Source organism: Geospiza fortis, unplaced genomic scaffold, assembly GCF_000277835.1.
Source record: "Geospiza fortis unplaced genomic scaffold, GeoFor_1.0 scaffold58, whole genome shotgun sequence".
Classification (NCBI taxonomy): Eukaryota; Metazoa; Chordata; class Aves; order Passeriformes; family Thraupidae; genus Geospiza; species Geospiza fortis.
The window spans coordinates 556,539-582,247 of NW_005054359.1; the positions used below are offsets into that span (position 1 = coordinate 556,539).

At 38.4% G+C, this 25,709-nt stretch overlaps 1 protein-coding gene across 2 annotated transcripts in view; it reads left to right on the forward strand.

Moving 5' to 3' along the window:
* The window catches only part of PIGN (phosphatidylinositol glycan anchor biosynthesis class N), a 99,972-nt gene that overhangs the window by 39,165 nt on the left and 35,098 nt on the right, over positions 1-25,709 (forward strand). For both annotated transcript variants that reach the window (XM_005423850.3, XM_031059293.1), the window contains exons 9-14: positions 1,646-1,686; positions 3,210-3,269; positions 4,335-4,427; positions 6,297-6,352; positions 20,755-20,833; positions 22,926-23,108. In XM_005423850.3, coding sequence (XP_005423907.1) covers positions 1,646-1,686; positions 3,210-3,269; positions 4,335-4,427; positions 6,297-6,352; positions 20,755-20,833; positions 22,926-23,108 — 512 coding nt within the window. The remainder of the gene's footprint in view (positions 1-1,645; positions 1,687-3,209; positions 3,270-4,334; positions 4,428-6,296; positions 6,353-20,754; positions 20,834-22,925; positions 23,109-25,709) is intronic.

Sequence of the window (25,709 nt, forward strand, 5' to 3'; positions counted from 1 at the left end):
GAAAGAGAATCCAGAACTGCCCTCTAGCTCCTCAGGGGCTGATGGCTGGCCCTGGGGCACAAGCCCAGAGGAGCTTGTGAGTGAAGGCACAACCTCCTACAGCATCAGGACGTGGGGTGCTTGATACAAGCCTGCTTTGTAGGGGGCTCAGCCTGCTTTGGCACAGCTGAGGGAGCTCAGTGTACCCTCCACTAGTTTGGCTTCTGTGCAGTTTTACATGAGATTTTCTTTGGATGTTCCCTCATCCTCAGCCTCTTTTTGAACTGGGACTTCCCTGCTGTTTCCCTGGACTGTTTGCATCTGACAGCTCAGCAGGCTGCAGTAAAAGCAGGGCAGGATAAAGGCAAAAAAACCCTTTATAAAGTGGGTGGAAAACTGCTGAGCACTGTACAGGAAACCTAGACAGTGAGCTGGAATCATAAACCAGTGTGGGCAGCATGCACAGCCAAGATGCCTCACTCCTGGGATTACAGCCTGGACTGGCCAGTCCGTAGGTGTGTCACAGTCCTTAGGAGTTCCTGGGCTCAGTGTCCTGTGGCTCTTGGTCCCAAGCAGATGTCTTCAATTCTGCGTTTTGGAATATCTGAGTAGAGCATGTGGAGATGAAAAAACTTCTGACAAATAGATGTTTTCTCTAGCAGAGACAGTTTCTTCCTACCTTAGGCACATTTTGTGTGTGCATAGATAGTTTTCCAATGTTTTTCTTTGGAAAACTGAATTTAAAGGGAAAACGGGCAATTCGTTTATATAATAGAGTCTGTAGAAATATAAATCCATTTCCTTTTCTGGGAAGCAAAAGGAAGCAAACTTGTACCTTTTGGCATGAGTTTAACAGAATTGATGGTTAATGCTGCTAATGCTTCCCCTGTGTTGCCATGGGAACTCCCCTGAGCTGTCTCACTACTGTTAGAGTACAAGTCTGCTCTTCAGGGTGCTTGTGGGACCAAGTAACAGTGGATCTGTACTCAGACACTCCAAGGTAGCAGTGGTATGAACTAATTGCTGGAAATAAGTTTGGTGTATGCAATACTGCAGATGTATGAAAGAAAAAAAACCAAAACCAAACCTTGCTAAACTCTGTTTTTAAATAACTCTCCACCCTCAAAGAAAATAGGCAGTTTTCTCTTTATTTCCTTAGAGGTCACTGTAGAGCAGGGAAATAATATAATTTTCAGCCAGGTTTTTGTATGATGTGCGAAAGCTTTAGGATCTAATGTTTGTACCATGCTGTACCAGTGCATTTAGGACCTTGGGTTAGCCTTTTTTACAAACTATTGAAGAGATGCTGTAAATCTCCTAAATCTGAGTTTGATTCTTTTAGTTGGCACAGGAGGTAATACATCACCGTGCTGAAAAAAAATAAAAGCCTTGGCCTTTTTTTCACTGATCTAGGTCACAATTGCAGGCAGCAATTTATCCTGCTGGATAAAAGAAATTGTGAATTGAAATGAATGCATTTTGTTGTTTCTGCCTGTTGAGTTCCATCTGTAACCCTTCTTGAGCTAGCGTCCTAATGTAAAATCATAATTTTCTTTACCAAAACTTTACAGAAAATGGCAACAAGATAGCAAATGTCAGCTGAACTTGAGCTGTCCTTTCAAATCTGTGTAGATTAGCTGTTCAGGTGCTCTGTTGTTTCTTGCAGAATGGAAATTGGAGAACTTGAAGAGGCTTGATGTCAATCAGGTATCAAACACATCTAATTTAATAGTTCATAAGTTTTCCCCTTAAATTATGAGTTTTGTGTGAGTCTAAGTAATTTACTTGAGTGAATGGTCACACCAGTGTACCATTTCCCTAGAAACAGGAACCACAATGACATGATGAGGGTAAGTTTAAATTGCTTGTTGACAAGCAATTGACAGCTGGAAACGCAACTTCTCCTGAAGATGCATTATTGCACCATTTATTTAAGTGATCCCACACGGCTGTAGGAAGAGTGCAGTACAGTATACCAGGTCCCCCAAGCTGCTGTCACGAAATCAAAACCATTTCTTGCTATAGTAGTAAACTGTGGGTTTTTTTCATCTGGTGATTGTGGCCCAAATATTTTGCAATTTAGACAATTAGTGCTGTCGAGGAAGAAAAGAATGTGAGCAACTTTTCCTTTGATCCTAAATCAGTCAAGCTTTTTTAAACTGTGGTGCTTCATCATCCTACAAAAATCAATATACGAATAACAGACTCCAAACCTACTCAAGCAAGGGAAATAATCTCATGCTAGAAGGTTCAAATTAGGAATGTTCTGGATCAACTTCTTTCAGCAAACCCTTAGTAAAAAACTACAAAAAAAGATTAGTTTTCTTCTCAGGGTTCGTAGGAGTTATGGCAATGTTATTTTGAGACTGTAAAGAAGAGTCTTGAGTATTACTTTGCCCTGGATAATGGAGTTCCCAAAGACAGAGCTTTTGCCCTGTAGTACACGTGGGACTGTGGGTAAAAATAGCAAATGAGACTTCTAATGATCATTACACTCCAAGTGTATTGCTCTTCACAAATAATGGTTTGGAGACTACCCAGTAGTTCTGAGGCTGGAGCAGTGCCTGTGGTTTCAGTGTAGTTTTTTCAGATTTATGCTGGAGAAACAAAGAATTTTGGTGTGTAATTTTATATTAAAGGAAAATATAAATGTGGCAAGAGGGAGTGTTTATTATCACAAATAGAAGGAAATGATAATTTATTTTATGAGATGCCTTGGTGTAGATTGAAAGGCCTTTCTGAGGCCTGACTGGACATAAAAAAAACTGCAGGAACTCCTTCTGAAGGGGAGAAGGTGAGTAATCTGCGCTGTGGAAGCATGGAATAAAGAATGTTGTGAAAAGCAGTATATCCAGAATACTGCTTAAAACTGTAAATATGAAATTAGTTCTTTTGGTCATATAAATAGTCATAAAAAGTGATATGCCTCTCTGAGTGCAGTAAAGGAGGTACTGAATTCCTGCAAATAAATACTGGGCTGGTTATGTTTGCTTTTTAGATGAAACGTATTTTTTCACGCTTGTTCAGCAGCAGAGCTTCACATTTTGAATCTAATTACGCCATGACTACTAGAAACTAAAAAACCAAAAAACTATAAAGGACAGTTGTATGTATAACCTGGCAATATTACATAATTATCTTTTGCATATGCAGATATGTTAAAATTAAGCTGAATTTATAATCTCTGGAGTCTGAAGCTATGTTAAAATGGAATGCTTCTGTTTGCACAGGCTGATATAGCACCACTGATGGCTTCCCTTATCGGTGTGCCTTTCCCCCTGAACTCTGTGGTGAGTACAGATGTTTTTCTATGTTATAAAAATCTGTTCACTATAAAGGAAAAGGTGCTGGGGGCAAGACTTGAGGTGTGTGAGGAGAAGGATTACAGATTTGTAAAGGTGCTATAGGGTGTGAAGACTGCTTGTAGTTTTATGTGTGTATCTTTAGAGTACAAACTTAATTTTTTTTAATGTATTGTTTAGGGCTTTTAATTGGAGAGGCAGCTGGTCCTTTTGTAATCTGCAACTTTATACTCTTGAGCTATATAAAAGTCTTTTGTTGCTTTGTTTTTATGGATGGTAAAAATACAATATGGTTTGAATAACACATGATTTTGATCATGAAAGCTAAGCCTGTAAACAAGCCAGTTCTTGCAATTTAATGTTCAATTATTTCTTGATTCAACTGGTGTACTTTCTTCAGACGTTATCTTGTGCCTCTAATTTAGTGAAGAGTCAGATGGCTTTTTCTTTTAATTTCTTTCATGTATTATTATATAGTTCAAAAGTTGCCTCATAAATACTGAATTGACAAGCAGCATTTCATTAGTGTGCTGTCACACTGCTAGTTTCACATAAAAAACACCTATTTACAGCATAGTTTTTGGAATATTTCTTCTGGGGACTCTGTCCAAGGAATTGTCCCCTTGTCCTGCACTCATTGCTGGTTATGTGAAGAAAGCTGCCCAACACAGGGTGACATGGGAACTGCTCCCTTTCCTACCACAAGTACTGGATTGTGTCAGGCCCATGTGAGGCTTTGGGTAGAAGACTATTAGGAGTATCAAAAATAGCTTTTGATCAGGGGTTGAGTTTATATTATTTTATAGTATATAGTTTGGTAACAACTTCTGTTATTTATGCTTTTTGCATTCCTGTAGAAGCTGAGATATTACAAACAATCCCTATAATGTTGCAAATCTGTGTGAGAAGAGTATTTTCAAAGTAGTTACATGAGTTATTTCAGCAGTAATTTGAAGTGTTCTTGCTGCTTATTTGGCCAGCAATTCAGTTAAGAGAAATTCCTGTTATTTAATTTAATTTTTTTAACTTATTATGTGTATTTTTCTTCCTCAGGGAACTCTACCTCTGGAGTATCTGAACACTAGTGCTCTTTTCAAAGCAGAGAGCATGTTTACCAATGCTGTTCAGATTCTTGAGCAATTTAAGGTACTAAACATATGGTAAAAAAGCCCAACTTATTTGAATAATAGTTGTTGCTATGTGTAACTGTATGACTTACCCTATCCACAGTGTGCCAAGTTGAAAGGATTAAAATTGAATGCACATTCATTGCATTGAATAGCTGTGAGACTTACCTGGGAAAGCTTGAAATACTTTAATAAAGAAGTTTGGTTGGCTTTTTCTAAGGAGAATGAATAACTTTTTTCTTGCTTCTTAACAAAAATGGTGATGTTTATTGTTGTTAATGTAAACCTGCTTGCAGTATGTAGGTAGAATGCTGGTACCAGAGAAGGGAAATAATGCCTTTGCAATGGGGGCTGGGAGACAAGGCCTTAAATCAGGGTCACTACACAAACAGATCAGAAAGGTAGAAGGCTCCTGTGCATTAAAGAAATTAAATTAGTGGCCTAATTAACTTTTAGCTAATGCTGTTATATCTGTTGTTTTGCTTTGCAAGTGTTCATCTCTGGTTCCTCTGTCTTGATTCATTTAATATTGGATATTACATTATGAGAACACATGAGTAGTCCAAATAATAAAGGTTCTGTTTCACTAAGCAGTGGAGTGAGAAACTGTCCAAAATCCCTGTTTTGGCAAGGCATGGAAATACTCTGAGGGAAAACCATCCTCCACAGACAGAAGCCAAGACACAAAAGAACTGTTATCCTGTCTGGAAATTCGTGTCATGATAGTGAAACAATGAACTAGCATGAGATGACCTGCAGGAGATTAACACCTCCAGCATCTTCTGTCCCTTAGTGAATGCCAGCTTTGCAAAGGTGTGGATACCAGGGTGGCAGTGTCAGCAGCAGAATCACTTTGAAAACTATGGTGGAGAGCTGGCATGTTGACAGGAGAAGTAACTGGTGGGGTTGGGTGTGAAGTTTGAAGCATGCTGATATCACCTCTGTGGTTGGAAGACCTCTGCTTTAAGAATTAAGGATGACTCAGATATTTTTCAATTAAATTGGCATCTTGGAGTTTGATTAAAAAGCAAAGTAGTTCTGCTTCTCCTTTCCTTTGAGCTTACTTTTGTTCTGTTGTTCTGCAGTGCTGGGCTATTGTTGTTGCTGGCTTGTTTTTAGCATTGTGTTGGGATGATCCTGTCTGCACTTCCTTTGAATTTCTTTTTTCTCTGCTGAAGCAGAAGTAGACTGGCTTAGACATGCCAAGTGGATTTTTACTTTTCCCGTGATGGGCTGACTTGACCACAGTTTGTGCTCCCTGAAGATGATGTTGCCTTGGACAGATAGGATGAAATGTGTGGGTTCCTACTTCTAGCTGTCAGGTTTTACAAGCAGCATGCTTAGGAGGTTCCTGACTCCACATTATGCTAACAGTCAGACTTGAATCAGGCAGTTGCAGGAGGCCTTAAAGATGTTTTGGAGGACCTTGGACAAAGTGTCTCTGATGGCATCAAAACCTTCTATTTTGTATTTGCATATTTTTGTCCATGTGCAGGTTAATTGATTTACAGCATTGCTTTGGCAGTGTTTGCTGCAGTGTACTGGTGCCTGTCTGGCATAAATGGTGCTGGTTTCATTGAGGGCAGTTGTCACTGAAGCCTTGTAACACTTCTGTCCATGTCTTTCTTTTATCCTGGAAACTGTAGAAGGCCTTCTGAGAAAAGCGGTGGCTGGAGCATGGTTTATTTTATTTACTTTAGAGCAGGTCTGAGTTTGCAGGAGCTCAGAGGAGTTGTGCATACTGGAGTGTAACACCCAGGTATTGAGAGTGTGATTTCATTCCTTTTCCAAAGTCTTACACATCTTTGATCTTTTGTAGTTTAATTCCTGATACAATTTTTAGTCTTGTTGCCACTTGAATGTAATTATTTAATGCTCTTTTATGCAGGTTAAGATGAGTCAGAAAAAGGAAACTACATTGTCAATTCTGTTCACACCATTCAAGTAAGTGTCTGTAAAAACTATGTATATTTTACCTGATTGTGTGTCTTACCACTTGCTTTGGTATTTCAGTGAGCTGCAACAATACATTCAGTCTCTTAAGGCTTTTTTTAGATGATAGTGTTTATCTGACTATGAAACTTTGCACTAGAACTCGATGTAATTGACTGCCTCTTCTCACCAGAACTTTAAGATAGATTTATTTAAAATCTATTCCTTACATTTTATTTTCCATTAAGGGTTATTTGTCTAAGCTTTTTTTGACACTATAGCTGTATATATTGCACTGATTTTCTTTCTTGCTATACTTTGGGCATTTTTTCAGCATACTTAGGGAGATACAAGTTCCTATAGGGTCAGGAAGTGCAATCTATTAATTTTTATAGATATATTTATGTAAAGGTTGAACTAAGAATTTTTTCTTCTGTGATTTAAATGCTAATGAAGAATAAATAAAATGCATTGTATCCAGAAAAGAAGCCTGCAACGTTTAGCATTTGTGTTGCCTAGTCTTAGTGTTTCCAGGGCTGTTTAAGGAGTCTTTGTAGTGATTTGTGTATCTGGGAACTCTGCTCTAGTGTATGGAACAGCTACTGCTTCCCTCACCCTTCTGTCTTATCTAATTAAAGCTTCTTTTTCCTTTTCCTTTCTTCTGTAAAGGTTTTTGAAAGCTTTGCCATGGGTGGATGTGATAGTGTTCAGTTCTGCTCGCAGTTGGTGGAGTGCTCCAAAAATGCCTTGTCACCAAGAGCAGCTGTTTTCCTTTGGGAACTAGAGCAATGTTAATTAAGATCTTTAAATCATAGCAGCAGTAAAATGTACTTGAGTCGCTTCCTGTGAAGCATGTTTATTGTTAAAGATGATTGCTGTCTGTCTGAACAGACAATTGCTGTGTTATTTTATACCTCTAGCTCCTTCAAAGGGAAAGGTTCAAGACAGACCGTGAGACAAAAGTCAAGTTACTCCTGGGCACATAATGAATCCTTTAGAACAAATTCTGAATAACAATGACAGCTGAATTATCAAAGAATTTACTGATCTGTGTGAAATAAAATGCCCATGTGCAAAGCATAGACAGTTCTCTTTGATAAATAACTATTAGTTTGATTTCACAGCTCTTTCAATTTTACCTTTCCTTGAGAAATAAGACTGAGTCTATACAATAGGATGTGCTGTTCTTAATGCTATATTTATCTTTAAAGGATCTAAGTATTACCAATTGCCTTATGGTTTGCTTTTTTATGATATGTTGGATTGTTTTAAGTGGAAATGCCAGAGACATTTTTCACTTTGAAAATGCTACTAAAACTTGGTATAAATATATTGTTACTTTGGTATGGTCCACTGCAAAAATAGGTTTATTTTCTTTAGATACTCTACCTTTTTTTCTGAATCAAAATTTGGATTAACAATTGTTCCAGGAAATGTTTTTATTTGACACCAAAATAATTCCTTGCATGTGTGAGTGTCATGGATGGAGTGATGCACCCCGCTCATCAGAGAGAAGTGACAACTATTTCACAGTGTTTGATAGTAAATGGCACAGTGGTTAGCAAGATTTAGTGACAAGGTACACTTGGTTATTTACTGCATAGAGGATGGGTCAGAAAAAGCTGTCATGGAGATCCTCCTGTTGAGTTGTGAGATGCAGAGAAGACCCCCTTACATTCTAACCTCCTTCTCAGAGGGAGTTTAGATGCAGCGGGGTCCAGAATTAGTTCCAGACTTGGTTGGTGATTCTGGGGGAGGCAGGAATCCGCTACCACAGTAAAATACCTTACAGGAATGTTGTGGGGGGTGAAGACTTTTTTTGTTGCTTCAAGATGATGCTGTTTATTCATGCTAGGAAAGCAGAAAAAGACTCACCATGGATGGTCACACACTAATGTAAATACTCACCCACAGTGTGCTGGGAGTAGTTTGGCCACATTCTGATTAGTCTTCACAGCTCTCCTTGACTTTCAAAACTTGGCTCATGTCTGGGAAGCTACCAAGGGGTTTTGTCCAACCTCTTACTAATAGTTGGGATGAAGTGGTTGAACGCAAACATACTTTTAAACAGATAAGTAACTTCCTAGTGCTCCAGCTTGCAGGAACCAAAGGAAGACTGAAGGTAGTTTTAGGCATGACCTGTCTATAGATCCACCCCTCTTTCACATGCAGATGACTGAATGTGTGTGCAATGAACACAAGCCTGAACTTCAGCTGCAGGTACATGATCTGATGCATTAGTATAAGGCAAACCACACCTGTTCTTCACACAAATTATGCTTGAATGAGAGGGAAAGGCATGCATCCCCTTCTCCTGTCTTTGTTGAGACACTTTTTTGGTGGTAGATGGAAGGGTGTAGAAAGTTATGATTGCTTTTTCAGAAGTTAAAAATGCTAAGGTGGGGACACCTACCTCCTGTCCAGAGCAAGAGAAGTCCTGGTGTGCTGTGCAATGTTTCAGAGTCATTGGTATTTGTATAGAGGTGGTGTTTCTGCAGAGCTGTATGCTATTGAGAGTTGTCAGCCCAGGTTTAATATCAGGTTTGACCCCTGATCTCTATTAACCTATGGTCGGCCTTACCTGCTGCTGCAGCTGAGCATAGCTCTGTGCCGTGTGTCTGCTCTACTGTACTTTCATTCTGACACAAAGAACTTCTTCCATCTCTGTTCGTTTTCAGTTGCTGTACAAAGGAGTTAGACTCATTTTTAATCCTTCTAGTGCCTGAAACATGTAACTTGAAGCTCAGCAAGTGTATACTCCAGCTTATTATTCTTTTTTCCTTCATACTTTATTGGAGGTTAGTGAAGGGTAATTCATGTCTGAAGTGCTTTGGAATCATGGAGTTATGTAGAAAATTTTAAATACTTTGTTTGTGACTATTACAGATTTTGTGTTATTTCAGCAACTTGGTGACCTGAAAATAAAGATATCTCTAAGAACTGGATTTCTTTCTTCAACTACATCTCTAAATAATTTAAGACTGTATAATAGAAATGTAGATGTGAGTGCTAGAAGAACTCTGAGTTTAGAATTTCAGATAGAGACATTCTGGTTTTAGAGGTGCAATTACTAATGAATATGTAGTTTTCAGAATAGGGGAGAAGAGAGGATATATTCACAAACAATGTGTTCTGTAGAAATTGCAACTTAACAGAAACTTAACCTGGACTTAATTTTTTCCGTCAGAAATAACATTAAAATATTTGTTCTGACATTCTGAGGGAAATATCCTGTTTTCTAGTTTGATTTTCAGGTGTTTTAGTACTGAGTGAGCAGAACACTGTTTGTGACCTTCAGCTGCAATGACTCAAAAACCACTGTTTGAGTTGTATGTTGAATATATTGCACCAAAAGCATTAAGCTAGTGTACACATATATATTTATAGATAAAATAAGCCTATTTTGAAAGTGTTGGCAATGTAGGAAGAATATTGAATTGATATAAAGCTTCTGATTTCCACAGGGAATCTCATCCCTAGCAAAAGTGTGGCTGGCACAGTGGACAGGAAATGAAGGAGGCCAGTAGATATGTGCCTTTCCTACTTGGATCTAAATTGCATCTCTCTGAAATCCATCTGTCAGGTGTATAATGATGAGAAGGAGGATGGAGCTGATCATTGTGTTATGTGATAGAAACTTCAGTAGTGTCTACTTGACCAGACTTGAGGTGGGTTAGAGTTTGAATAGCTCTATCTATTAATAAGGATGTGTCTGGCTGCCGGTAATGCCACTTTTGCTTTATCAAAGTGCCTTCATCAAGGAACAAATCTGGGTAAAAGTGTATCTTGAGGCTACTTGTGAAACTGTTGAGAATACATTTCAGAAACTCAGCTCCAAGTGTTTGATTCTGCAAGGCAAGGTGCAGTATCCCTTGCTGAGACTGAATACTTATCTGCAGTTCTAGTTGGATATATGAAAGAAGTTAGTATCTGAAGTTTGTTTCCTTCTCACTTCCTTTGTCTCCCTACCTTTTTTCCCCAACTACCAAAGACATATTTTCAAAAACCATTTGCTTAGCAAAATCAGAGGCTTTTCTCAGAATTGTGAGAAGAAAAGCACAATGCTTTGACCTTTATGTGTAAGAAAAGGAGGTGCCAAGATACCAGATGCTTTGAAGGAAGTGAGAGGACAGATCTGAAGACTGCTGACAGAGGAAAACTCATGTCCAGGATAGTGAACTATCTTAGCTTTCTGACCATGTGATGCACCTTAGGGCAACTGCCAAGCTGGCACAGCTCAAAGACCAGTGTGCCAAGGGGCCAGATGCTACTGTTGCAAAATCATTCCCAAAGTTGGCATCTCTGGCCTGTGGAAGTAATCCTACAAGAAGTATCAGAAGGACAGGGTGGTGTGGTGAGTAAATGGTGCATCAGTGTTGCCCTAAAATCTGCATAACCAATTAGTGCAATTCTATTGTCCCAACAGGTACAAGAGATTTAAGATAATAAATTATACAAAAGCACAGGAGTCCTTTTGCATAGTCCTGGTGTATCCAATGCTTTCAGGGATGGCTGTGCTTCCAGCTGGTCAGGTTCTGGTCCCTCACAGTAAGATGGCAGGAGCAGTAGTTTGAGAACCACCATCTTCAGAAAAAAATCCAAGGGATGAACAGCTGAAGTATAATTAGTGCTTGCTTACCACTAGCTGTGCTTTTTTATTGAATGTCTTGAAGTTTTTATCAATAATGGTTGCGGTTTTTTAATCAGGAAATAGAAACTTGACTTTAAATAAGATACTTGAGCTATCTTCTCATATATGACAAATCCCATACCACCTTATGCTGCACTTTTAAAGTAACCTAATTGTCTGAATACTGCATATTAATCATACCAAATAATTACTTTTGTGTGCATAATCAAGTTATAACTTGCATATTTAAATAGACAGTCACTGCATTTTTAATGTGCAGTGTACATGTATTAAATAAAAATGTATTTCTCACCATATGAAAATGTAACTCTTCCTTTGCTCCATCCTCCAGTATGAATTGAGATATAACTCCCTTAAACATTTGTATGGACTTGGTGCAAGGAAGTATCAATCATGTAGAGGCTGTCTTTCCACATAATTGCCCATTATGTATTTTGTCAGTGATAGAAAAGAAAATAGAGTGTAGAGTGTCTTTGAAGATTACAGAAACTTAAAAAAATGCCATATGCACAAATACCTCTCTTTTCTTCCTTTCTCTGATGACTGGAGATACAGTACTATATTGTTCCCTCTGTCTGATGGCCTTTCAAAACTTAAATAATAGATATTCCCACAAAATTGACATTTGGATCAAAGTGAAGCAAGTGATTTCTTTTCCACCATTGAGCAAGGCAGCGTTCCTTAAGATGTCAGTACATCCTTTTGGAACATACTATTTTTGTTTTGTTTAAATAAGTTATTTTTATTGAAATAACTGGTAATATGTAAGATGTTTGTGATATATGTGATAATGCTTGCAAGAGCAAACATTTAACATTAAATGCCAAGAGGAAAGGGTGAAAATACTGCAGTAGGGAAGGATAGTCTAATAGTGATTATTCTCCCTGCATGTTTGTTGGAATGCTTTGTGTCTTCAGAGGACCTTTTATTGAGCAGAAGCATTGATTTATCTGCAGAGATTTCAGCCCCTTCATCCTGTGGTCAAGAATGAAGGACCAGCAGCTTCTATGAATTCCAAGTAAACCCTGGAAAGGCAGGCGGCCTTTTCCTGTCTCCACTTTGTCCCCATTGTGTTATCAGGTATGAATCTAGGCATCTAGTACACGCCAGTCAGTGTGGGCACCTTTAGCCTGCTGGGAGGCAGACTGGCAGCCCTCTCCCCTTCACCCTTGGCTTTAAGGACATATGTATATACATCAAAAAGTAGAACTGCAGTGCTGTAGAGACAAAATGCTCAAATGAAAAGAATGGCTTTGTGTTATTTTTTACGAAAAGCCTTCCTGTTTAAATAGTTAAGGTATTATCTCTTTAGAGAGAAATCAATGCCTGTTCTTTGACAAAAATGTCAGCTTCTCTCTCACTGAATGGGCCATGTCTTAAGCACACTGGTGCTCAGGGAGGATGCAATCCTCTCAGAAGGCAGACATCCTTCTGGTCTTGAGTTTCAGCAGTGCACTCGGGAACTTTTAGTTTGTACATGAAAAGCTAACTGGCACTGGCTTCTGCGCAGGAGGACTGGATGTAATTGGATTTACCATCAAGTAGGAAGTAGGTAAGGTCTTAAGAAGGAGCTAAAAGGCTGGTGTATAAGATAAAATGTGACAAGATTAATGTGTAGTTCTCTATTTCCTTGTATTATAAATTTTTTTGGCCTTTTCATGGAACTGATGAGGCTTTGTGCAATGAGCACGAGGGAGGATTTCCAGCAGGTGGTAGGAAGGGATGGACAGAGAATGCTCTGCTCTGGGGTGTGAGGTGAGGGGCAGAGTACAGGGCTCTTCCTGGATCCCAGTAAGAAAGGCCCAATAACAAACAGCTTAATAAAGTAGCTGTTGTAATAATAGGAAATGAACAGAAGAAAACAGCAAGTAAATTGTACACCCCTTCATGCTGGGCACCCTGTGTTTGTGGAGGGTGGGGTCAGTTTTCTGATGGTGTCACACAGATGCTGGCTGTGGAGGTGTTCCCTTGTTTTGCTCATTCAAGCTGCTAGGTGATTTTCAATCAAGAAATCAACCCTGGTGATAATTTCTACTGTCAGACAGAAAGGAGGTTCACATGAGAACTTCTTGCAGCTCTTACATACACGAGGACAGGTTGGCAGTGTAATCCCTGTTACGGAGTGGGAATTGCATGCAGGCTCCTCTGTTCCTCCCAGCTGACTAGGTCTGTCCTTTGGCCAAGGCATTTGGGCACCACAGGCCTGGGCCTGCACAGGGTATGTGGATCAGTGACTCCTTGATGTGCAGTGGTCTCTGGGTTAGGATCAGTATGGGTGTTCTCCCAGACGTGTTCTGGTGGCCATGGGGCCCTTCTAGTAGGTACATGCACAGCATAAGCTGCCTGCTCTGGATGCAGCTGCTTCAAAAATGGTCACGCGGGTTTAGGATGGGCATGTAGGATTGTGGAGCAGAAGAGGAGCTGTGGTATAACACTGTATAGCCACAACACTGCAGATACCTAGATCCAGCTCGTTGTCATAAATCATACATAAGTTATTGACATAAATCATCATGCATCTTGCAGAGGTGAGGACTCACTTGCAGCATTGGCAGGGTGTTGTAATGTACAGTCAGCACATATCCCTCCTCTGTAGTACTAAAATAGAAGGGACTTTAAAAATGGTGCCTTTCTTTTCCTTTAAAGATCTTCCACCTTCCCTGAAAAGCAGTTTCCATTTCCAAGGCTGCAGCATCATGTCCTGCTATGGCTTTCTGGACAAACCCCCTGCCCCCTGGAAGATCCCGGCATCCAGCTTCTCAGTTCTGCTTTAAGGGGACCAGAGGGACAGTTTAGGAGTGTGGTCTCCTCCCTTCTGGCCTCTGCTTCTCTGAAGCTCTTGCCATAGTAGTTTACATGCAAAATATGCTGTGTGCAGCCCAGTTACCTTAATTGCTTCTCTGTTCAGTGAATTGGCAGCTGGCAGTTTAGTTGTCAGCTCCTTTTTCTCTCATCTTTGTTATCTAAGGGATTTACATAAATATCCTAAGGCACTATGCTGTTGAATATGCTACATCAGGGATTCTGATTTGTGACTACATAGGCTATTATAATAGGCTATTTTAATTCCTGAGACTTGACAGTGCAGGGTTAGAGCATTAGCAGTCAGACCGTTTCCTGCGGCTTCACTGATGTCCTGCTGTCCTCCTCTGCATGTTTGTGAATCTGATGAATACCAAAACATAGATGTACTGACAGGCTTCTGCAATGTGTCAGTAAATATACTTTTTGCTACCTTTGGCCTGTGGAAGTGTGTGTGTCCTTATTTCATTTCATTATGCTTTAAAGAACAAAAACCTCAGAACTTAAAAATCGGAGCCTCTTATTGATTTTCTCAACCTTTTATTTCTTTTGGAGTGCCAGCAGTGCTTTTTAATGCTTCTTAAAAGAAAAGGATAACTGAGTTGCAAAAATAACTTACTACAACCCTACAACTAGATACCTGACTAAAAATTTAACACAGTAGTCAGAAAATTCAGAAATACAAAAACCCACTGAAACTTAGACCGTCCAAAACTGAAAGTCCTGGCAGTAGAACAGCAGGAACAAAAGCACTAGATTAAGTTGGGAAAGGGAATATTGTGGGTTTTGGGCATTATGAAGCTGTAGTAAACCCTTTAGTGTAGGTTTATGTAGAGCATATTCTCTTTTAAAAAGCATAACTTTAGTATACTAAAACTATGGGTGTAATTTTTAAAATCTGTAATCAACATGCATCTTCTAACTATCAAAATGATGGTTTTTAGGACTTGCCTCTTTTAGCAGCTTACCTGAAAATATTTTAGTAAACAAATAAAATTAAGGCCATCTAAACAGATTAAGGATCACTGTTTAATCAAATTGTTTAATCTTTGAAGCTTCACTCTCTGATCAGAACTAAAATGTATGCAAAGGATTGTCTCTTTATCTCACACTATGTGCTTTCAGTCTGTATTTGGCAGATACTGTAAAACAGTTCTTTTTTCTGAAAAGGCACATCTAAAGAACCAGAATTGAATGCATTTTGAAAATGGGAAAAAACTGGCTTCTGGCCATTAAATTTCATGTAAATAGATAATTTGGTGAGGTCCATAGAATTGTAATAGCTTTATTTTTCCTGATCATTGCCCCAGGTAACATCATGTACTCTGTATTGCACAGCAAGTTCAACAGAAAGGAAATGTCATGATTCCAGACTTCGATTTTTGAAATATTTATTTGGTCAATCTTTTTCACATGTTGTTGAATGAACTCAAGTCTTTGCATCATTTGCCATTCATTGTTTTTGTGATTGCTCTCTGCCGTTGAAGTGGGAAAGTTTTCTCTTATGCATTTTATTCTGCTCCTACAAGACTATGCACAGTACTCTGAAAAGAAAACAGGAAGCAAGAAACAGGGGTATTACAAAGTTGGGTTCATTTGAGATTGCACTGTCACCAACATAAAGTCTCTGCACTCATGGGTTGCTAACTGGAGTAAATTTGTTGTAGAACAGAAGTAAGTGTGCAGTCATGTTTCTGCCACATTAATAGTGTTGAATGCAGACAGATCTGTGTCTCCACTCTCCCATTACCCACCTGATCCTTTCTCAGATACCATCCTGTTGAGCACTGGCAATGCTTGAAGGCAGCTCTCATGGGAGATTGCATTTTTGAAGCCTGTTGCACTGGCTCAGTTGCTTTTGAATAGCAGCCCTGCAAAAGCATCAGGCCAGTCTTACATCTGCATTTTCAAGATGGCATTTTGCCAGTAGTGGATCAAATTATTGCTTTGTGGATCAAAGCCAAAATAGTGGGTCCTGTAAGTACTATTTCAGCTGCTTGCCGGACTGCTGGAGTGGAAGCCATCTCTGCTCTGCAGTATGGTCCTCTCACAGAGGGGTGTGTGGCAACAGAGTTTGAACATGCTCTGCTGAGCGGGTTGCTGGCAATTTTCTCCCATGGGGAGAGAGCAGAGAGGCACTCTGGCACCTGCCCCCCACAGTCTGGATGACAGAGGCCTTGGATGCTCTGCAGGGTGGGTGGTGCCCAACTTTATGCTGGCTGATTTATTTCAGGTACCAGGGATCTTCTTTCTGGAGAAGAGCACAAGAAGCTGTAATTATTCAGCATTTTGGCAGATGTTGCTGGAGTTGCTTGGACAGTGTCAGTCTGATGGCTCTTTTGCTGCTCACAATTCTGGAGTTAGGAATTTCATAGCAAAGCACGTGAGAAGCTCTGCTTTATGTGGTGTTCAAAAGAAGGTCACCTGTACAAAATCCTGTCATGCTATATTCAAATGGCCTTGGTCCATCATGGGATTTTCACCGGGGTCTAGGGATGTATGTTCATATCCTTTGGCTTTTTAGTTTTACATCAACAGGGGGAGCAGGTGCTTTCCTCTCCATCTCCCAAATAGCCAGTATGAAAAAGATAAAAGACTGCTGAACAGTTACTTCTGATAAGGGTCATAGAAATGTGATCACTGTCTTTTGCAAATCTTGCACTCTCAAAGGGTGTACAGTATTTCCTATTTTTCTGATGGAGAGAGTGAAAAGGCAGTGGTAGAATGGTGTAGATATGCATGAGCTGACATAGGTGCATGGGGTTTGTGAGTGTGTGTAGGTAAGCAGCTGAAATGAGCTTGTTTTCATCTGACAATGAGCTAGGCAAAGATCTCAGTCTTTCTCTTGTACATTTCATTTACAGGTCTGTGGTGCTTCTTTGACTTTCATTATTAAATCTGACTCATTATAAGTGTTCAACTAATACAGACAGGAAAGGCTTACTTTTTATAGCAGAATTCTGGAAAATTTACTGTGCAATAAATTACCATAAATCTTTACCCAAATAACCAGGCATAATGAAATCAACAAACTAGCAGTGGTGGATACAGATGTGTTTGCAAGGCATCTCCTTCTGTTTTGAGAGGTTTTATTTCCTGATTTGTCTGCAGCATGCTACCTATGCCATTGGGGATGTAATTTCTGTAGTGCGATGATAAACAAGACTCATTGGCCAAAGAGAGATCCCTTTGACATTGCTATGGTGAATGTACTTCATCACAGTCTTGTTGTGAATTGCTGTCAAATAGCTTAGCTTATATGAAGCATGAATGATGTGACGGAAAGATTAATTTTGTCAGGTATACCTATGACAAGGGTAACTAACATCTCAGAAGGGAGAGTTTACAAGCACTTGCATGATTAGCCCAATCATCTTGTTTCATAATTAATTATGTTTATTCATGGATGAAGCTGTGATTTCTCTCTGGAACCAGGAAGTTAATCTCTGATACCCATAATGAAAAATAAAATGACTGTTCCACAACCAGCATCATTTTCTGGGTGTCTTAAAGACTTAAGAATGTAATCTCAAGTCTTTAGAATCCTGCTAGTATTGTGAATGAGTGTGTATTTATAATCTATGTGATCATGGAATTCTTGTTTTTTTTTCTTTCAAGTTAAACCTCTGAGTACTGCCCTTTTCAGTGCATGTGTTTTGCAATACTTTTAAGAAAAGGAGGTCAGAGTTGAGTCCACTGACCAAATTCTCTTTATGTGTGCCTCTTAATAGGACTGGTATTTTTCTGTTATGGAAAAAGAAGTCAGATTTTACTAGGCAAGACTATTCATCTTGAATTTGTTAGAATTGGATTTTGATGGTGGATAGCTAGCAGGACCATATGCACATACACCCTAGTTTTCCTTCTAGAATTGAGAATATGTCTAGTAATGATCAATAAATTAACTTCATTGCTATTAATAATAATTGCATGAATATGTTTATTAAGTGACCTTGAGAATACACTGACATTTGCTAGTGCCTCTGTGATGCTGTATAGTAAAACACAGGGAACAACTCTGATCAGTTCATTATTCCCTAACACTGTCTTCTGCTGGAGACATTTAAAATAGTTTAAGTTAAAATCAAGTGGTGCTACGAACAGTTCAATCTTTAACTTATCAGATTTAAATTTTCCATGTGGTTTTGGAAAGTCTTGTAGATTTTATAGAGCCACCATTTATAAAGTCTATGGGTTTTTTCATAGGCAACTTTCCACTTCTGTTCATAGCTCATGTTTCTCTTTATACTTTTTGCTACATCTAGATTTCTTTTTGATCTCTTGTCTACTTTGTCAGCTTCAGGAAGTGAATCAGTGTCCTCAATGGATGATAAATTGCTTATGGTGACCTATGCCCATTCTTGAATTGAGGGATTATCAGCATATTTGGTAACCTTTTTAGACTGGTATAAACTACAAAAATTCTTTAATCACTTTGCTTTTTTGTTTAATACAGAGATAAAAAATATCTTAAGATAATAATCGTTCCTTGCATTTTCATAGTAATATATGAATAGTCCTTAGTTTCTTGTGAATAAATTTTACAGAAACAATTGTTAGACAATTGTAAATTCAATCTCTTGAAAATTATATATATGGAAGTAAGGTACTATGTGTGTTATGATGTTAGCTATTGAAAATTAACAATGCACCTGCCAATGGTAACCCAATTTGACAAAATAATTGCTTTCAGTGTTTGACTTAGTCAAAATTTTAATGTTTGAAAACCTCATTTATTCTGTTACACTATCCATATACAGAGATCCTAGGTGCTGTCCTCTAAGGAGGAATAGGTGAAGACTATGGTCTATTAACTATAAGCATTCAGTGAGAATAAAAAGATAATAAGTGGGTTATAGCTAAATGACTAAAGATATGAAGTAAAATTTGATTTTGGCTTGGAAAAATTTGCATTGAATTTGACAAGGATAGAATTTGCAGATAACAGTATGTATAAAACAAGAAAAGTGAGCCAGGGAACATAGGAAGAACTTGAATGTGTTTAAGTCCTAAATAAAGCTTCTGAATATTTATTCCAGATTTTAAAAAAATTCTTACCTAAAAGCTATCTGTTATTTTTTCCTCCTCCTATTTTTTTTCCTCTCCTACTTTTCCTCTTCCTATTATTACACATGGTGAAACTCCCATCTTGAGTGGATATTTTGCTCTCTTTCCCCTACCAAACAACTGAGCAAAATCTAAAAGCCACAGATTTCCTTGAGGCAGGGCTTGGGGTCTGGTTTGCCTCCTTTAGGAATTGTTTCTAATTGTAGCCCTCAGCCTGTGAAGTGTAAGGTTGGCTTCCATAGAGACATATCATGAACGTGTAGAAGCAACCAACATTCACTTTGCTATTTTTCCAGTCTGGTTTCTAAAGTCCTCTGTTTCCCCTCAAAGTTAAGGTGATCAAACTCTTATCATGACCTTGTGATTATCTTTTTCTCCCTTTTTCCTTTTCCATGGGACCTCTTTCTTCCTACTGGTTTATACATACCACCCTTCAATTCTTTTCTAGATTGAAAAGAGATAAACATTTTCTTAATACAGGTATATACTGCTCTACAGGTAATATTCTTCTCAAAAGTAAGAATAATTGCTGTTCCAATTATTCAGTGTTTTGGAAGATTCCTGCATGATACTGCTGTGCTCTGAACTTAATCAAATAGCATCAAAATATACCAGGATGTTACTACTATAAAGATTCAGGTTGTTCAGGCACAGAATACTTGCAATGTATTTCATGGCTCAAAGGATGGTGTGTATGTATTGCTGATGTACCTATTAAGTGCTGTATCAGCCTACAGACTGGGTTGTAGGCAAAAGTGATTCATGGCTGTTTGAGAGCTGCAGGAATGAGCATTTCCTTGCAGCAGATGCATGAAATCAAGACCTGCCCCTGTGGTTCGGCTGAGTGACCACATGGGCAGCTGCTGATGATTTAAATGATGTGAGTGACCTGATTTGGCACTCCCTGAAACATGGGGTTGGTGTTGTCAATGAGGTGTGGGAAGGAGCAGGAGGGAGGGAGGCAGGCAAGCAGCTGGGCCATCTTGTGCCATGGATGCTGAGAGCTGGTGCTGTGCCACTATCATGTGTGAAGGAAACCTGCTGTATGAATTCCCTGGCTGTCAGAGAGCTGTGGCCCATGGTGGTTTGTGGTGCCAAGAGCAACAGGGACTGTGTTATGGCTTATAACTTACCCATATAATTTAAGTGGCTTATAATTTATCCAGGGTAAGTCTGGGATTCTCGGGCTTGCTGCTGTCCCTAAATGTGGAAAGAAAATGGTACAGGAGAAACAGCTCCTTCTCCCTTCATTTGGTGGAGTTTGGTCGATTGGCTTTTTTGTCCTGGTTGCTGGTTTCTGTAAGGAAAGAATGGTAGCAGTTGTTTTGGTTGATGATCAGATTTGTTAAAATCAAGAGATTTTTATCACTGACCTCAGTGTAGCCAGGTAACTGTGTTATCCCCTGCTCTGGGGACTCAGCTAATGGCTCTTTGAGTAACAGGAGACACAGTCATACTCTTCAAAGAGAAGGTTGTTAGGTATCATCTACTGTTAATGTGGAATGTGAGCAAATCACTCAGTGCTGTCTTATCAACTGCTTACAGCCATTTCAAATCAATTAAATTGCACAGTTTTTCTATGTGCCGTGCTTCCTGTCCGGAGCAATGATCAATAAATAATGCATAAGGGATATAGTTCTCAGCAGTATTAGATGGGATCAGCTACATAAAAGTAATGTCTATTAATGCAGCAATTTTGAGATAAGTTAAAAAGCAGCTGTGTTGACACATGTGAAGATGAATGCAGAGGAATAGATTAGTCTCAATTACCTAATTGCTTCTAATGATGTTCAGAATATATTGGTTTCATTACAGAATAATTGTTTTAATTGCAAAGTTAATTTTTTCCGCTCATGAAAAGGAGAAATGTTAATATCTCTATATTGTTGTACAGACCACTTTCTGCTTCGGAACAGATCAACTTTTTTAAAAAAATAAGACTATATATTGAGCAGCAGAAGTACGATGAAGCGGTAAGTCTGGTTTTGCTATATGTAAATATTTTTCCTTTAAATTGAAATTAACAGAGAAAACTTTTTTCATCCTTATGATACACATTTCATTAACTCAAAACCCCACTGTAAGTCTTCAAAATGCTACAATTTTATACCAATTCTAATAAATAATACTGATTTGTTGTATTTTTTCTCATACTTAAACTGTTTGTTACTATTTCATAGTATAATGACACAGAGTGTGTTTTTATTTTCCACACTAGAAAAGGGTAAATTGAGAGAGAAACTGAGGAATGTAGTTCGTGTTTGCACTACTTAGACTGCTAGTTTCATGAAAAAAAGTCTGGTGTCTTGCTCCATCATAAATCCTGCTTTTACCTAATCCTTTTTTTTTTTACCTGAACCAGCTGTGCTTGGTTTTACGTTCACATTTCAGTGTGTCAGACTGGCAGCTATACATGGAATTATGCTTCTCAGTTGCAGTATCCTAAGCATTTGCCAACACTCACTGTGTGGTGGGGTACTTGATGGGTGCAGTTCACCAATGCTTGTATTCTGATGTTCACAGAAAGAATTTGTAGAGCTAAATGATACCAACAAGTCTTTCATTTTAACAGATGTGGTTTGGTCATTGACTTCTGTGTTAAAAAGTATGAAAATATGGAATATGTAAGATTATATTTAACCTGCCAGGCGCAAGGAAGACTTCCATTACGTGTTAGGGTTCAGTTCTTTTTTCCTAATATGATTCTTAGGGTAATAAATTACTATTTTATGCCCAGGACAGCTAAATCTATTTTATGCCTTTTTACTTGCTTTGTTGTAAATTGGAAACCATTCAGCTTAAATAAATTGATCTATTTCTTTTTGGTTTCTTAATACTTCTACTTAGCTGTCGCATTTACTGGTAGGAGACATTTTATGCATTTCAGGAGTAGAACTTGTGATTTTATATTGTTGCTTATATGTAAATTTTACTCCTTGTTTTTTTGAGTGCTCCAGGTGTTCAAGTTCACTCTTAATCACTCACACATCAGACTTGTGCCTGTGCCTTGGTTGTCCTCAGCATCCTATATTGCAGTGCAGAGGAGGTTCTTCCATTCCTGCAACCTGGGGTTTGGATGATTGCTTGCCGGAACCTTGCAACTCTTTGCATTGCAAATATGCGCTCAGAGTTGTATAGAATAGAAGAATTGTATAGAATAGATGTCTTTTGGGGTGAGTTTGCCTCCTGGCAGACTTGTGATCTCTTCAGTAGTTGCTGTACCTTTTCCTGGGTTTGTTGTTGTTGAATCCCAACTGGATACCTGCACATATAAAAAAGCTTCATTGTGTATGTTCACCTTGTTACTACACTCTTCCAAGTCACACAAATGAGCTTCCCATCTTTGGGTGAATCACAGCACACCCAAATGGCACAGTGGGAAAACCCACGGTCTTTATGATGGTGTCTCTCCAGTGGAGGTATTGAGTGAGGGGACCTGTGATTAGACTGGGTACAACCCTTCATGTTTCCAAATGATTTACATGCTGAGAGCTACAAGCAGCTGCTCTGTAAATGCATCTGGGACTCCAGTTTAGTCTCTGAATTCACTGCTGGCTCTTGTGGTATTAGGTACTACTGAAGTGCAGGACGTCAAAACCCAGGCAGGAAATACTTGAGGCTGTGGAGAGTGACCATGTTTCAGCTGCATTCATAATTCTCCCCCTGTGCAAATGTGCCTTCAGAAGCACATGACTGGTTTTTAAGGGGATAACTTACACTGGAATATGTTCAGTCAAATGCTTGTGGGAAAACCAAATGGCATGCTTGGTATCAAGTGATGTTCAAGGTGTGCTGTCTGGGTGGCATTCACCTTCTAACCACTGTCATGGCCAGGGAGGATAGTGGAGGAGCCAGGTGATGATTGATTTGATATCCAGCAGGAGTCCCAACAGCGTGCACTCCAGCAGTTGGTGCTTGCCAAAACACTGCCTGACCATGGAGAGGACCCATGTGCCAGGCGTGGTAGAGCTGCTGGATCTCCAGTTGCTGTCAGTTAGGTTGATCTGTGGAATGGGGAGCTCACACTCTTCTAGTATGTTACTTGAATATTTTGTCTGCCTCCAGGTATCCCTGTGCAAAACCCTGATTAACCTTGCTTTGGAAGGCTTGTCTTACTACCACACCTATGATAGATTATTCCTGGGTCTGAGCATTGCAGTGAGTTTTGTGGGCTGGACAACTTATGTGATTTTGGTCATTATCAAGGCCCATACCAATTTGACCAAGACTGTCCCAACTAATAAAAAGGTAGGTTGGAAGCATTCAATTATTTTTTTTGTATCAGTTTTCAGTATTACATGTATGCTAAGTGACTCTATGCAGGATAAATTGAATACCTTATACTTCTTTTGACTTAATGTGGAAACTGGCAAGCTGTTGAGTTTTCCAGTTGCTGTGATCCTCTGTGGTGTTGCTGTTAAGTCAGTTGATTAGGATCAGTATTCCTAAGACGTGTAAGTCTGAGTGTGCTGCTTCAGTGTTTCTTCCTATAGGTGTCCATTTGGGATGCTAATGCAAGTGTGAGAAAACATAGTGATTTAAAACTATTAAAGGGTCTGTATTTAACCAGGTTTAGTTTTCCCAGGTTTAATTAACCAGGTTTAATTTTCAGTGTTAACAGCACTCTGTTGTAATAATAATTGCTTGGAAGAATACAGATTTCAGGTTTCCAGTTTAATTTTGTTTTTTGGCCTTACAGTTTCTTCACTGTAAGGCCAAAAAAAACCCAAAAAAACCCAGCATGTAAATAATTTTCTTTCTGCCCTCTTTGGTAATTTTACATCTGTTCTCAGAAACTGTGCAGTCCAATCATGGCATTTTTAAAATGTGTAGCCTGTTTTGATAGAAGATGAGCTGTGGTTTCACAGAATAGTGTGCTCTCTTGATCTTTGTGATTTGCAAGTGTGCAGAAGACATTAAAGATGAAGAAAGCTCTTTTTGACTAGATTATTATGGTTTGATGTTTCGTAAAGTATAAAATCCGAAGAATTTAGTTTCAGTCATTCATTAGGAAAAGAGACCTCAAAAAGGTGAATAGGCAAAAAGCTGGCATTTCACTAGAGAAGGGTTAAAACATTTGTGGGGAGGGGAAATTCTCCCAAACTTCAATTATTTGTTTCAGAATAAAAAGAATTGTTTTGTTTTGTAATATAGATGAGAGTGAGCACTCACTTAACATCTTTACTGCCTTTAATATATTACTCTGAGAAAATTCCTATCATGCTGTCTTGAGGTTTTTACTACTGGCTGAAATGAGATAGTCTTGACCTTTAGTGAAAATGCTCAAACAAAATTAAAGTGGAAAATATTCATGAGTGCTGTACTGCATGATTTAGTTGTTCTTTCATCAAATAACTGAGAGGAAATAATCCAGAATGCATGTTATGTTAGATACAAACAAAATAATTACAATAAGTAGGCTGAATATCAGGCATATTAATAACTACATTAAGGAAAAATTTGCATTCTTAGTTGACATAGATTTTAATTTTGTATGTTGATTTTACTTGTTGAAGCCAAATTTTATGCTAGTGACACTAGCAGGAAAAAAAGTTAGCTATCTTAGTTCTTTGTCTATAGAATTTATCTTTCTTCAGTTTTCATAAGAGGCCCTTTTCTGTAGGAACCTTTTTTAGTGTTCCTAAATACTTAGAGAATCACAATGTGAGGCTAATGCTTCATATAGGGAAGTTATTTGGTTATAATTTATATTGAAGCAACTTAAAGAAATTTGCTGAGAGACTAATCTACCACTGACAAATAGTCTCCTGCAAAGCACACCCTTATAAAATCAAGAAACCTCTGAGTAATGAAACTGCATATCCTGTATATATCATCTTTAAAAGTTTTTGGCTTCTTATGCTGTGTATGAAAAAACCTTTTTTTTCTTTTAGTGTAGAATGTTGTTTTGCCTAGCAAGAAGTATAACCTTTAAATTTATTTTATATATTCACAGAATTGCAAATGTCATTTCCACTTTCAATACATGACTGACTGTATTGGACTCTATAGTATTTGTGTCACTATATGGAATAAAATGTTGATTGTGTGTGTTTACTCATTCAGTGATAAATTATACTGTGTGTATATCATCTATATGCATATTCATTCTGCCTATATGTCAGCAAATGTGAAATTCAAAACTAATAAGGCAAAATTGCCCTAGGTCAGCTTTCTATATGACATATCTTTTCTTAGGCTAATGGTATATCTTAGCAAAAGTTCTATTTTAAAAATAATTTAGAACTTACATTTGCTGTCATTTTAGATCAAGGCAGTTGTACATCAGTTACAGGGAGGGGAAGTCAGAAAAGATGTTAATCCATCTAGGTGAACTGTGACCTGATTGTCTCTTCTTCTCAGCATATTTAACACAGTTGTGTATCTGTCTACCTAACTCTTTCAAAAAACTAGCATTTGTGCAGAAGAAAGCAGTGTCTGTCATTACCTACACTGAGGCTGCCTTTGCTATGTCAAGTTGTAACACAAATAAAATTGTTTGTTTAAAACTTGTACATAATCTTCCCTTACCAGTAATTCTTCTGATATTTGAATGTCCCTGAATAAGGAAGAATAGTTCAATGCCCAGATAAAAGGCAGATGCAGAGTGACTCTTTAATGCTTCTCTTTGTACAAACAAGGGATTTCTGATGATGATTAAGGACTGACCTGCTTATCTGAGATAACCCATTTAAAAATGTTCCTTCTCTCTTTGATGTTTCTCCTTAAGAGTGTTCTCAGTCTGGGAATGTTTTTCTTTGAGTACATAATGTTCCAATCTTGTATTTATTTCTTTTCTAAGACAGTACCTGTAGGTTAAGATGAAATATCATAAGAGTTGTAGCCATG